This window comes from Gossypium hirsutum, chromosome D13 (genome assembly GCF_007990345.1).
Source record: "Gossypium hirsutum isolate 1008001.06 chromosome D13, Gossypium_hirsutum_v2.1, whole genome shotgun sequence".
NCBI lineage: Eukaryota > Viridiplantae > Streptophyta > Magnoliopsida > Malvales > Malvaceae > Gossypium > Gossypium hirsutum.
Window position 1 is genome coordinate 32,539,939 of NC_053449.1, and position 13,578 is coordinate 32,553,516.

The 13,578-nt window shown below is 28.2% G+C and overlaps 2 protein-coding genes across 2 annotated transcripts; one reads left to right on the top strand and one right to left on the bottom strand.

The window, feature by feature from the left end:
- Positions 1-1,691: 1,691 nt before the first annotated feature.
- LOC107919715 (aspartic proteinase CDR1) lies at positions 1,692-3,108 on the bottom strand. Its single transcript, XM_016849103.2, has one exon. The coding sequence runs from the start codon at positions 3,106-3,108 to the stop codon at positions 1,729-1,731; it is 1,380 nt and encodes a 459-aa protein (XP_016704592.2). The 3' UTR covers positions 1,692-1,728.
- A 4,422-nt stretch (positions 3,109-7,530) lies between these two features.
- Positions 7,531-13,308, top strand: LOC121224952 (uncharacterized). The gene is made up of 3 exons (XM_041108605.1): positions 7,531-7,555; positions 12,541-12,667; positions 12,995-13,308. The coding sequence occupies exons 1-3, from the start codon at positions 7,531-7,533 to the stop codon at positions 13,143-13,145; spliced, it is 303 nt and encodes a 100-aa protein (XP_040964539.1). The 3' UTR covers positions 13,146-13,308.
- Positions 13,309-13,578: the final 270 nt, after the last annotated feature.

The window sequence follows — 13,578 nt, forward strand, 5'->3', positions numbered from 1 at the left end:
CACATTTTTTATTCTATGTTATAAAATTTGGAGTAAAAGTGATTTTGATTAGAAATGAAATAAGCTATATGCATAGCATGGTTAATTTTTCTAGTACATGTAGAATAGTAGAAAGTATTGACTTATATAATAAAACCACTATTCTGGTATAAAATTTCCTGGTGAGAATATATAATGTGATAATAATATATTTGAAATCGAGATCATATTGTGCATATTTACGATGTGTATGTCATTTTTTATATATGGCTTGGATATTATCTATAATCTCGTGGTTCTATAAAATTTTGATATGTAGTAAATTTTGAAATTTACTTTGGAAGCCATGAATAAAAGATCTCGTGAGTATTAAAATAGCAATATGAATGCTATTTGACCCATTTAGGTGATGGACATGATTTTGATCATAGTTAGTTTATAATATCCATGGTGAAGGGTGAATAAATGTGTAATTTTATAGTCACTTGATTGGACAATTGATTATCCTCTAATATGACTGTATATGTTATACCATTATACATGCATGGTGTGTTAAAACAAATAATGTTATTTAACTATGAATGCAAAAAAAAAGGTTTTAAAGTCATGTATTGAATTTGAAAAGAAGCTATAACAAATAGCAAATATGTTGTCTAGTTTTACCAAGGGATTCGAGGCCTCTTTACAGTAACTTACTTGCTGAAAAGGACATGATGTATGGTTTTATATATTTGGTGTTTGTGAAATTAATTTCTTGGATATCAAGAAACAAAAATAAAGTAGTCAAATATGAAATTGTCATAATTTAGAAAAGATAAAGTGATCACTATAATTTGACAATAGTAGAAAGGATATCCTTGATAGCATTCTTTTGCAAAAAAATGGGTAATTGAACATGGTGCGGATGCTGGTCTTGTGAATTTTAAAAACACAAATAAATATAAAGTTTTACTATTTTGTATTGATAATTAACATAGCTATTTTGAAAATTCGGAAATTAGGGATGAGGGACAAGCCAATAATATTTGAATTACTCATGATTTAAACTCATCCCAACGCTTGGTATAACATCAAGTCTTAAGTTCAATGAGACAAATTACATCATCGGTATGTGACTACTAGCACTATAAAATAATATATAATTATCACAAGGTAAAAGTGTTAGGTACCCGTAATGATAAGGGGAAGGATGAGTATTATACTCTTAATAGACCCATAACATAAATATGTTAGAGTGTTATAATTACGGGAACACTCTTGATGGGATCTACTTATGTGAGTGGAAGTGTGGTTGCTTCTAGAAGCTCAAGGGCTTGGCTCTAATGACACTTATGAAAAGAAGTTACAAACACATGACCATAATAACGTCTCTAGATATTGTGCATTGACTGGTGTTGGCATTTTTGTGTACGATTTGTTTGGTAAATCAAATACAATAGTTGGTTCAAAGCATAGTCTACCATAACATTTCGATTAAATGTTTTCAATCAGTGAAGGTTCAATTGTAAGACACCTTCATTTATGTAATTGATTTCAAGAAATATCAAAATCTAGAATATTTTAAAAATGGGGGAAGATTGTTGGAACAATTTTAGAATATATATAGTATTCCAATAGTTACAAATAAAAAATTATAAGTAACCAAAAGTTATGTCACTTAATTATAAAACCCTCAAGTTATAAATAATCAAAACTTACACATATTTTGGCACATACTTTATTTAATAACTAAAACTCAATAAACTTTAACTAAATTAAATCACTTTTAATTTGAGTTAATAAATAATAACATATAATTATGCTTATTATATATGTAATGTCTATATTTTTCCAACAATTAGAGCAAACCGAAGGTTTGAACCACACCGTCTGTTTAATAGTATCATATCCAACCAAGAAATTCATCTGAGCCAAGTTACCATAGATGGCGAAATTTGGAACGGGACTGAATGTAAAGCAAGCAACTGTCTCAGAAACCAAGACGAAGGTGTTTAATGGCTGCAATTTTACATCTGCACCACTGAAATGAACTGTAATATCTGGCACTGCAAACTCTGTTGTAGCATCGTAACATAAATTCAGACCCTCGGGACCATTAACCTTCGGCGCATTGATCATGCTAGACACCGCTGATTCGAGTTCCGAGTAAAACTCATCTGGTAAAAGCGTCAATGTCGTACCGGAATCGATGATGATGTTCCCTTGGTCTGTTCCAAAAGGTTTATCCGTATACTTTATTCGGTTGGTTCCCACACTGATTGCTTCCAAGGTGAGGAAGTAGAAAGTTTGAGGGGATTGTTTGGTTAATGGAGTCGAAACAGCTCCGTTACCAGAAACAATGGCATCGGAACCGAAGTTCATCTTGCTTGAATTTCCAGCTTCGGAAAAGGGCAATAAGCAGTAGGAGAATTTGCCATCAACTGTAGTTCCTAATTGGGAAATCAACGAAGAGTCGCCACCTCCAAGGCCGATGATGCCAGAGGTATTCTCGTCGAAGCTTCCATCATTATCATGTCCGCAACCCATAATAACATTTGGAACCACGACTGGACTACCCGTCGTAGAATCCAAGGTGAGTGTATCAGCAGCAACTTCGCCCTTTGAGTAAGATCCATCGCCATAAGAGACTGAATATTGGCATGAACCGTTACTTGAACAAGATGTTCCTTCAACATCCCCACATTGACTTGTTCTGCAAGAAAACTTTTTATATGTTGATGATGCGGTGGGGTCGAAAAGAGGGGCGTTTTGCGGGAAACACTGAGAACAAGGCTTGCATTGAGTCCAAATAAGATCACTTCCCGTATCAGCAATGGCGACAATATCAAAAGCTGGGGTTCCAATTGATATATTCATCAAGTATTCACCCGAATCTGCAATAACATCGGCTTCGGCTTCCATTGTTGACACAGAAGTCGGTTTGAAACGATGAACTCTATTAAAAGAACGACGCAAGGCATTGGTTACACGATTGTAGGTAGTATCTAAATGATTGTATAAGGGAGACTTTGGGGAGTCACGGTGGATTAATTCAACACTGAAACCACCCTTTTGAGCTTGAATAAGGGAAAGATTAGAGAGACCAACAATGGCAAAAACAAAGGCGAAAAGAGAGACGACGGCAGCCATTTTTAGAGGAAGAAGGTGAGTTGGAGATGGTTTGAATGTTTAGAATCATGGTGAATTTATGGGGTTAAATGAGAGAATGAGACAAAACAATTCAAAGGCGTAGCATATAATTTATGAATATATGAATAGATTTTTATTTTGATTTAATATGTAAAGGGTGTTCACATGAAATTTAATTACTGTAATTATAGGTATAAATTTTTGATTTAATTACTTTTATAAAGATGAAGCATTAGTTTTGATGTATTGTACATATTTAACAGAATAAATAAATCTAAATACCACATTGGTATCAATACTAAAACTAAATTTTCATTTACAAAATTATACAAAATCATCTTCAAATATTACAACACTCAATGAAGCAAAATTGTATATAATTATTCCAATAATTATATATATTATATGTTTTAATGTATACAATTATATAAGGAAATTGTTTACGTGACATAGTTATTTTTGTGATACGAGAATAGTTTCATTACTTGACACATCATCATCTTTTATGTTAAATTAATGTAATCCTTATTGTTGAAAAAATAAGAGAAATTATTTGAATCATAAAAAATTTTAAATAATTAATTACACTTTAACTATACTATTTAACCATTATAAATTATTAATCGACCTTAAATGTATAATGTCAAAAAAAAATTAAGTAATTAACTATATGGCGTTAGTAAAAATATTTCAATTAATTCGAAAATATTTGATCTATGAAATATTATGTGTAAATTGTTTTACAATATTTTATAAGAAAATTATATAATTAATAGTGCATTGGAGAAATTAGTTTACAATAAAATAAACGAAACATTTTCCATTTCCATTTTCATATTCAATATTTAATTTTATTAATTTCAATGTGTCCAGCTATTATAATTCAAAAACGGGGATCTAAAGCCAAGACAAAAGGGTTTTGGAAATCAATTTTTATTCCGGTAAATTAATTAAAAGGGAATATATAGAAAGGAACGTAATTGAAAAAAGAAACAAAAAATCAGTATACACCTATATATTTGGAAGGATATAAAGTAGGTCCAACGAAGACTTTCCTCGGAAATAATCGCTTACAAAAGAGGAGATACTCACAACGAATGCCGGCTTTTGGCGATTTTTAATAATATATACCTACGAGGGAAAATGACATTAAACAAATGCAGTCATGTTTTGGTTAGTACACGAGCCAGCTTTTAGTAAACTATATTGTAATCTATATTGTAAATTGTTTTAAGTAGGAGACGTTTTTATTTCGGTTACTCCAACTTTTTAATTATTAATTTAATTATCTAAAAAAATTTAAATTGATCACATCACTGTTAAATAATAACAGGAGAATTAACAATGCATTTGTATGAAATAATTTTGGATTGACGAAAATAAGGACGACTCCTCCTTAGAATGATTAACAAGTAATTTACCCTAATTTTAGGGTGACTAATGTGGAAATGCACCGTTAGACTTCTCTTACTATGTAACAATGGAGTGACCAATTTAGTCAATTTCTTTTTTTGGTAACCAAATTAACAAAAAAAAATTAGGGAGGTCAAAATAGGAACGACACCTATTTAAAGTGACCAATAAGGTGGTTTACCCATGCTATACCTTGTGTAATGGGTTTCACAGACCTTACAGCATGTATTGTGAACCTGGTCGTGTAGCCATAGAAAGTTGAACACATGTCTCCTAATGGAACCAACCACATTGCGAGCCTAGGCTAGTTTACAAATCCCAACTTGGCGAACTTTGAAAAGGGATAGCTCTACTAAGACAATGTGAGGGTCATGTTGAAACCCAAAGTAATTGATTGCTAGTTGCCCTAACATATCTCATCTTAATACGTCACATCACCATCACTACCAAATGTATTAAATCAAACTTCAACTCAACGATCTTAGGACTCGTAGTTAAGCTTGTCCCCCATAATAAAAGGGTCATTCAAACAGCTCATAGGCAACTTCTTTTTCCCCTGGATCTCGAGATTCTCCCAGAAAAATAGATATCTTTTCCCAACTTTCATCCTTCTCTCACATATCCTACCTTTATCTTCTTTCCTTGTTCACCTGACTAGTTAACAACCCACTAAATTATGAGTATATTTTCTTTTTGGTCTTTTAACTAAACAAATTACAATTTTGTCTCTGACGTTTTTAAAATATTTTTTTGTCACTTATCTGTTAAGTGGTATTTTTTTAGTTGTTATAATAACAAAGTTAGTCCTTAGCTTTTATATTTTCTATCACTTTGACCTTGATTCTATATAAAAAAATTATGAAAAAAGCTCAAAATTATTTAAAAATAGAAAATTCTATATAAAGTTTCTAGAGAAATAAATTCTTAAATATGTTGTTGAAGAATTAATATGTGGGGAAAATAAAGAAAATTATCATTTAATAGAATAAAATAACAAATTAAAACAAAAAATAGATCACTATATATTTTTTCAAGTTTTTCTCAAAACCAAATTTGTAATGTCATCAAGTCAAGTCTCATGCCCTTGAAGAACATTCAAAATTAATATTAAAGAGGCTTGTGAAATTGATTGTGATACAATTTTTTAGGCAAAAAGAAAAACAAAATATTATACTAGAATATTTTTTGAGGCTCAATTCATAATTTCAATTCATTTAATTTATTTTTCAAAACTCAATTTGTAAAAATAAATTATATTCTGATTTTTTTTCTTTTTTTATAATGAAAAAGTTGTGTCGAGGTAAAAAAAAAGTAATAATTTTGTTTAATTTTTTTTCTATGTTATTTTGAGGATAGAATATTGGATATTTCTGTACATATAATATAGAGAGAAAATTTGGAGGGTTTAAAAATAATTTTCCCTCATTTTCTCTCTCAATATTTTATTTTTTATTTTTATTTAATTTTATATAAATTTTGTTTTTTTATAATTTTCTAAATTTTAAAAAGAATTTTAAATTTTTATCATTTTATGTATAATTTAGGTCAAATTGGTAGAAAGTATAGAAACTGATGACTAGAATTGTTATTATACCAACTCAAAAAGTCTACTTAACAGTCGGGTGACTAAAAAAAATGAAAATATTAACGACTAAATTGTAACTTTTTTAATTAAAGTGACTAAAACAAAAACTTGCCCACTGTTTAGTGACTAATGATATAGTTTACCATTTAATTTAATTTTTATATCTATTACTAATTTAACCCCTTTTTTTAACTAAATTTAATTCTTAACTTAAAAAAAAGGTCGAATTCAACCACCAACCATTTAAAAGGAGTCAAAATAATATTTTTATAAAAATACAAACTAAAACATTCACTACTAGACATTGACCTAACTAACAGTGACAAAAAAGTTTTCCATCGCAAGTTTCTATCACTGTTTTAGGTTTTCAGTGACAGAATAGTGACAACGACAAAAAATAACTTTTCAGACTCAACTATTCATTGTGACGGAATTTAGTGATAGACTTGTGACGAAGATTCCATTAGAAATATTAACATTATAAATAGTAACTGAATTTTATGACGGATTTGTGACTAATTTAATTAATGAATTAATTAATTAAATTATTTTTTAGAAAATAATTTTATAAATGAAGAGAAATTATTGTGCCTGATTGAGATTATAAATAGTGTTGGACATTTTCGTGACAAAGATTGAAATTATACATAGTAATAATATTTTTCCAATGGACGTGTGATGGATATAATTAATTAAATTATATTTTAAAAGATTGAAAGATGTACTAACGACCTATATTTTTTTTAAAATTTAGTTTCTTTATTTTTATTTTAAGAAATTTAGCCTAGTATTTTTTTTAATTTCAAAATACCACATCCTTAAATTTAATTAAAAAATTTTAATGATGTTACCGTTGTACTTAAAATTTTAAATATTAAAAGTATAAAGACTAAATTCTTAAAAATAAAAATTAAAAAATTAAATTTAAAATGTATAAAATGTATAGAGACTAAGCATATTTTAATATTTTGAAAAATATAAAATATAAATAAAAATTCTTGTTAAATAATGATAAATATTTTTTGTAAGGAAGTTTTAGAACAAATAGATATAGTTAACTAATTTTAAATAAATTTATAAAATATTTAAAATTATCACTATTAAAAATTAAAATTACCTTAAAAAATAAACTGAAATTATAACCAATGTTTTAACAAAAATATCATACGGAGAGCCTTTAACTTCTACTCCCCCCTTTTTCCCTTTCGTCCTACTGCTAAAGCCGCTCATTTGAGAGAATAGTACTCTCCACCGTTCAGTTCATCAACTCTTCACCGTTCAGCTCTCTACCGCATCTCATCAACTTTTCATCATTTAGCTCATCATTTCTCCAGGTCCTTCGCTGATTTTTAAGCTCTCTTTTTTTATATGGGTTCTTTTTTTTTTCTTTTGGAAGGTTTTAGTACTTGTTTTGTTTACTGACGATGGGAGTTCTGTTATTTTCATTAGGTTGTTCTTTCTTCGGGGAAGCTATTGATTTCAAGAGCAAAACTTTTTGAACCAATTTTATATTTTTAGACCATATACTAAATACATGAATATATGAATTTTTTTTAAATATATTTACCTGGGAAATAATTTAGCGATGGATTGGTCCCCAAACTCCCAATTTCCTTTAACGTCGGTGAACAGTGCTAATGTCATGCATGAATAATTGCTAGTAGACATATGAAACCAAGATTGCTTTGCTTATTACTATTTAACTTTTTCTTAATTCTAAATAATTTGTGGACTTCCTGAGACCATTATGCCATTCTAAACTTTTATTCGTGCTTTACAACCTCATCATTGTTATAGTTCTTTGTGCCAATGCATTAAGGGCACATTTGGTTCGCTGTATTGGATTAGAGGTGTATTGGATTAGAGGTGTAATGGATTAGAGGTGTATTGGAATAGAGGTGTAATAGCAAATCAACTGTTTGGTTGAATGTAATAGAATAGAGGCGTAATAGTAATCTTGTGTTTGGTTGAATGGAATAGAGGTGTAATAGCATAATGGAAAAAACTAAAATGACTAGAATACCCTTAGCATAAATTTGTTTTGGTAAATGATTATTGTTATTGTTATTTAAATTTTAATAAGATTATTAATATCAATAATAAATAATTTAATCATATTTAAACATAATTATTATTAAATATATTATAATTAAAATATATAATTTAATAAAATTCTTAATAATCAATATTCTTATATGAATTTACTCAAATCATAATATATGATACTATAAAATATAAATTAACATAATTATTATTAAATATATTAAAATTAAAATATATAATTTAATAAAATTCTTAATAATCAATATTCTTATATGAATTTACTCAAATCATAATATATGATACTATAATTTACTCAAATTCTTATATGAATTTAATAAAAGATCATTTGAAATAATTAATATTAAAATTAACATGTAACTGTTTGTTACTCATTCTTTGTTTCTTATTCTTTTTGTTTTGATCATGTATCAATCATTTAAACCAAATGCTTGGTTGTATTGGACAGTGTTTTATTACTTTATAAATGCATGATTTTATATACACAAATACATATGTATAGGAAAATTATCTGAATGAATGGTTAATATTTATTATCAGCAAAACTTAGTATATACACACATAAATTAAGGTAAGATAATTAACTCGATATCTAGCTTGAGCAGCTCGAGTTTGTCTAAACAATACATCAAAACTTTTTATTTTGAAGCTTATAAACTTAAACAGCTTAAGTGTCTTTTAATAATTTAATTTGTTGTTTAAGTGCATAGTTGCATGAGTCAGCATACCGTAATGTGTTCTGTTTAGGTTTTAGTTTTGTTATGCTTGGGACAAGCATAGTTTAAGTGTAGGGAAATTTAATGAGATATACAATTTATATTTAATTTGTGTAATTTAATTTAGTGAGATATACAATTTATATTTAATTTGTGTAATTTTTCCCTTGTGTTTTATAGTTTTAGATACTTGATTATTGAATTTTGAATTATATTTAAAAGTTCATATAATAAATGAGAGAATCGGAAAAAAAAAAAGGTTTTATATGAATTTTCACGAGATTTAGATATGAAATTTTAATTTTGAACCCATAACATATCATTGGAAGGACATTGAAAGATCTAACCAGGTTATCACACTAGAAGCTGAAAATATTAGGAAGATGCCCAAAAATGTCATGAAGTTAGCAGTAGAAAATTGCCATGAAACTTGAAAAACTGTTGAAATTCTTACAAGGCGATTTTATCTTTCAACCTTTAGGCGATTTTATCATTGGAAGGGCATTGAAAGATCTAACCAGATTATTTTTTATTCTTTTTTTGGTAATTTGAGGTACTGAAATGTTTAATGATGCAATTCTACATGTACAATGTACTCAAATGGGAAAATTTTCTTAGTATTTAAGTGGAAAAAGGACATAGTATAGGACCAATTTATTAGTGTACAATTAAATTAATTTTACCCATGTGAATAACTTTCTCTATAATTTATGTTTTAACAAACTAATTGATAGATTTTATCAAATTAACTGGAATTGTTATTAATGTAAATTTTTAATTCTTCAATTTTTTTATTAAATCAATTGAAAATATATATTTTCCTTAATTTCTACTTAGTTATTGAAAGTTTATTTAGATGAAAAAATTAGTTGAAATTCAAAATTTACCATTTATGACCTATGTAAATAGAACATGAAAAACTTAACCATTAGATTAAGCAAATAAACTGTACAAAAAGTTGTACAAGTGCTAAAACTTAGTTTTACAACAATACAAGTAGATTTTTGTAGTGATATTTGAATAAGATTGGTTGGATCAGGAATTGTTTGGTATACCAGTCCGAACATAGGGATTAAATTAGTTTTCGAGCAAACCGCTTGGAATTGATAAAATAAAAATAAAAAAAACTAAGACAAAAAGCCGATAGTTGAATCGATTTTATAATTTTTAATATATTTCTAATTTTTAATTATTTTTATAATTTTTAATGAATTTTTCAATTATTGTTGAATTGACAATCAAACTAGTTGAACCAATTAAACAGGGAATCAATTATTTAATTGGTTCGACCACTAGTCTAATTATCAAAACATTGGATTTTTGTGTGGGAATATATAGGAAGCACCAAACCCCCCAAAATGGTAAATTTATAGTTTAACCCTTTTAAAAATTGTAAAATTTTAAGTTCATACAATGATCAAATTAGATTTTAATCCTTTCAAGAATTTATAATTTAGTTTTAATCCCTACAAAATTTCTAGCTACCCTTGTATATATGTATACCCTATATATAAAGTGAATTTACTCACTTTCATAACAATTCCTATGATTAATATTTTAATAATCTAACCATCCTATTTTATGCTCCATTTATTTATATCATGCAAATCAAATCTAGAATGAAATAAAATTTGATGTAAAAAAATTTCAATCGTTATACATGTCGAAACCATTTGGAAAAAAGGGATCGACTTTGAAAATAAAATGGGAGTCGCCACCGATCTTTTATTAAGGTGTGACCGGTTCACCGTTAAAAAAATGAATTTGGTCCACGAAATTTTGAGAAAATAGATTCGGGAGTCGCTTACGCACGAGGAAGGGTTAGCACCCTCGTAACGCCCAAAATTGGTACCAAATTGATCGTTTTATGTCTTAGAGTTGAAATTTTGAAAAGATTTTAAAAGTACGATCCTTGATGAGAAAATTTGAACAAACTAGATTGAATGATAAGACGCATTTATTTTAAAGAAATAAATTGTCACACTCAGTGAGTTAGAGTGTTACGATTCAATCTTTGAAATTAAATGTGTGTTCTTTTTTAAGAAAATCATATTTAGAGAAAGTTACTTGATTGTTTAAGTCAATTGAGAGATCAGAATCCAATGAGTTAGGGTTCAATTTCTCGAAGTTCTTAAGCATCAAACATTGCCTTTAAAAAAATCAGGATAACAAAATATCACATCCAGTAAGTTAGGATGCGACATTTTGAAATTATAAAGCATCAAACATTGCCTTAAAAAAATCAGGATAACAAAATATCACATCCAGTAAGTTAGGATACGACATTTTGAAATTATAAATGTTTAGTTTTAAAATTAAATGATTTTAATAAATTAGACACTTGATTATCTAAATTCATCGAGAAGAATCGAAGCCTAGTAAGTTAATGCCCGATTCTTTCGAGAACTTATGAACATCGAGCTTTCAGGAATTAAGAAATAAAATGATTATAACGCCTTAATGAATTTTAATTCTTACAAACGATATAATTGAAAAGCAATATATAAAATAGATAAATAGCGAGCTAAATTTATACTAGAAGCAAGCAAACAAGTAATATGCTAATACAAACATTCTTTGATCATGTTATAAACACCCACATTAATAATTGCGCAGCCTAAAAAAATTAAAAAATCGATATAGAAAACTTCGAGACAATACGAATAAAATAATAATAATAACAATAAATAACAATAAATAATATGAACATTTGATACAATTTTGATAGTTGGACTAGAAAATAAATAAAGGGTTTGAATAAATTTTCATGAAAGATAAAAGGAATAAAATCAGCAAATAACCCAAAATCAATGCCTACATTTTAATTAATAAAAACAAAATTTTGTATAAATAATAGTATATATATAGTGAGAATATATAAAAGTTAAATAAATAAAATAACAACTTTACAAGGAATAAGGTTTCTATAGATAAAAAGATTTGAAATTAATAACATATAATTATATTTATGTATGTATACTTAAAATACTATATATACACATATATAAAAATATGAAGTATTACTAAAAAATAATTTGAAGTTAATTATATACATTTATGCATACGTGAACCAAAACAAAAAGGTATATATAAATTACAATAAGGTAACTTCTACAACATACATAAAAATATTTATAAAATTAAGTAATAGATGTATAAAATAATAATACATAATAAGAAATTTATAGAAAAATTAGGTTAATTAATATATATAAAGACTACTAAATATAATAACAACAAATGAAATTAATAATAATAGAACACTTAATTTAAGGAAAATGGATCTGCTTTGCATTCAAACAAAATTTTAAGGGTTGATTTGAAATAAATGAGCAAATGTCCACGTTGAGAATCGTTGAAAATCACAAGGACTATTATAGCAATTTAACGTAACAATTTAGAACAGTCAAAATCAAACATAGAAAATGATACCGTTTGATCTTGGACCAAAATGAAATCAAAATAAAATATGCGGTGCAAATTAAAATAAACTGGATAAAATCAAATTGAAACATCGCAAAACGGCGAACGTAAGTGCGCGGATCCTGCCCTAAGGTCGGGTCACCGCGCGGGTCTCAACATCAAATGACGTCGTTTTAATAATCTGCCTAAAATGAAAAAACAAAACCTAAACTAACCTAATCTACCATTTGAAAGAAAAAAAAAACCTAAGCACTCTCTCCCTCTGCGCCGCTCGACGGTTCATCGCCTCCTTCGAAGGCTCCCTGAACCTTGCCCTAAACTCCGATGACAACGGAGGAAGAGCGAAAGGTCCAATCGTGAGGTACACATTTTTCTTTCCTTTTTATTGTTTTTCTTTTAAACAAAGATTGATGAACATAAAAACAAGAAAAAGAAAGCAAAGAAAAGAATCAATTCCAGCCAAGAAAATAGAAAAGAATAAAAACCCAGAAAATCACCTTCCTCTCTTCGATTTTTTTGTATTCTCAATCTTTGTATATTGAATGCGTAAATTTTTACAGGCGTTTTTTGGTTCTTATATCTGTATTCGACAAAGAACCCGAAAAATCGAATCAAAAGTAAAAACAAAAATAAAATAGAAAACCCCCATTGGTTTGCTCTTTGCTCGTTGTTTTCATTCTGTTTGCAGGCCTGGCGTACGGCGGGGGACGTGGCGTGTACAGAGACGAGGGCGCGCGCATACAGAGTCTCGTCACATGCGGAGGGAGGGTGAAGAGGTGCTTCTACTGCGGCGCTGGGAACCCTTGCTGCTAGGGTTTCTGGCTTCTGGTTTAGGCTAGTTGTTTGGGCTTGATTTTGGGTAGTAATTTTGGGCCGTGCTAATTTAATTTATTGGGCCAGGTGTTAAGTTTGGGCTTCTGTTAATTAGACTGTTTAACAAACTGTGGTGTTTGGTTTTTTTATTATCTATTGGGCCGAGCAAATATTAGGCCTTACAATACATATTGACAATATTTTATATTGATGTGATAAAATCGGGCTAATTCAAAAAAGTACATGCATGATAAGTATAAATAATTGATAAGTATATCAGCTGGATTGTTAATATATAAATCGTACGAAAAATTATAAAAGTGTCTTTAGTTATATATATACTAGAAATATTATTACACGCTCTTATGTGTGGAAGCCACATATTTAGAACGGATTTGAAACTAATTAATGAAATGTATATAACACATTAAACTAATTAATAATAAAATTCAATATTAA

What these genes read in the sequence shown, in the direction of transcription:
- LOC107919715 (XM_016849103.2), bottom strand. Translation starts at nt 3,108, where the DNA reads ATGGCTGCCGTCGTCTCTCTTTTCGCCTTTGTTTTTGCCATTGTTGGT.
- LOC121224952 (XM_041108605.1), top strand. Translation starts at nt 7,531, where the DNA reads ATGGGAGTTCTGTTATTTTCATTAG. An exon ending in AGTTCTGTTATTTTCATTAG is followed by an intron (nt 7,556 to 12,540) that starts GTTGTTCTTTCT and finishes ACCATTTGAAAG; the next exon opens with AAAAAAAAAACCTAAGCACT. An exon ending in GCGAAAGGTCCAATCGTGAG is followed by an intron (nt 12,668 to 12,994) that starts GTACACATTTTT and finishes TTCTGTTTGCAG; the next exon opens with GCCTGGCGTACGGCGGGGGA.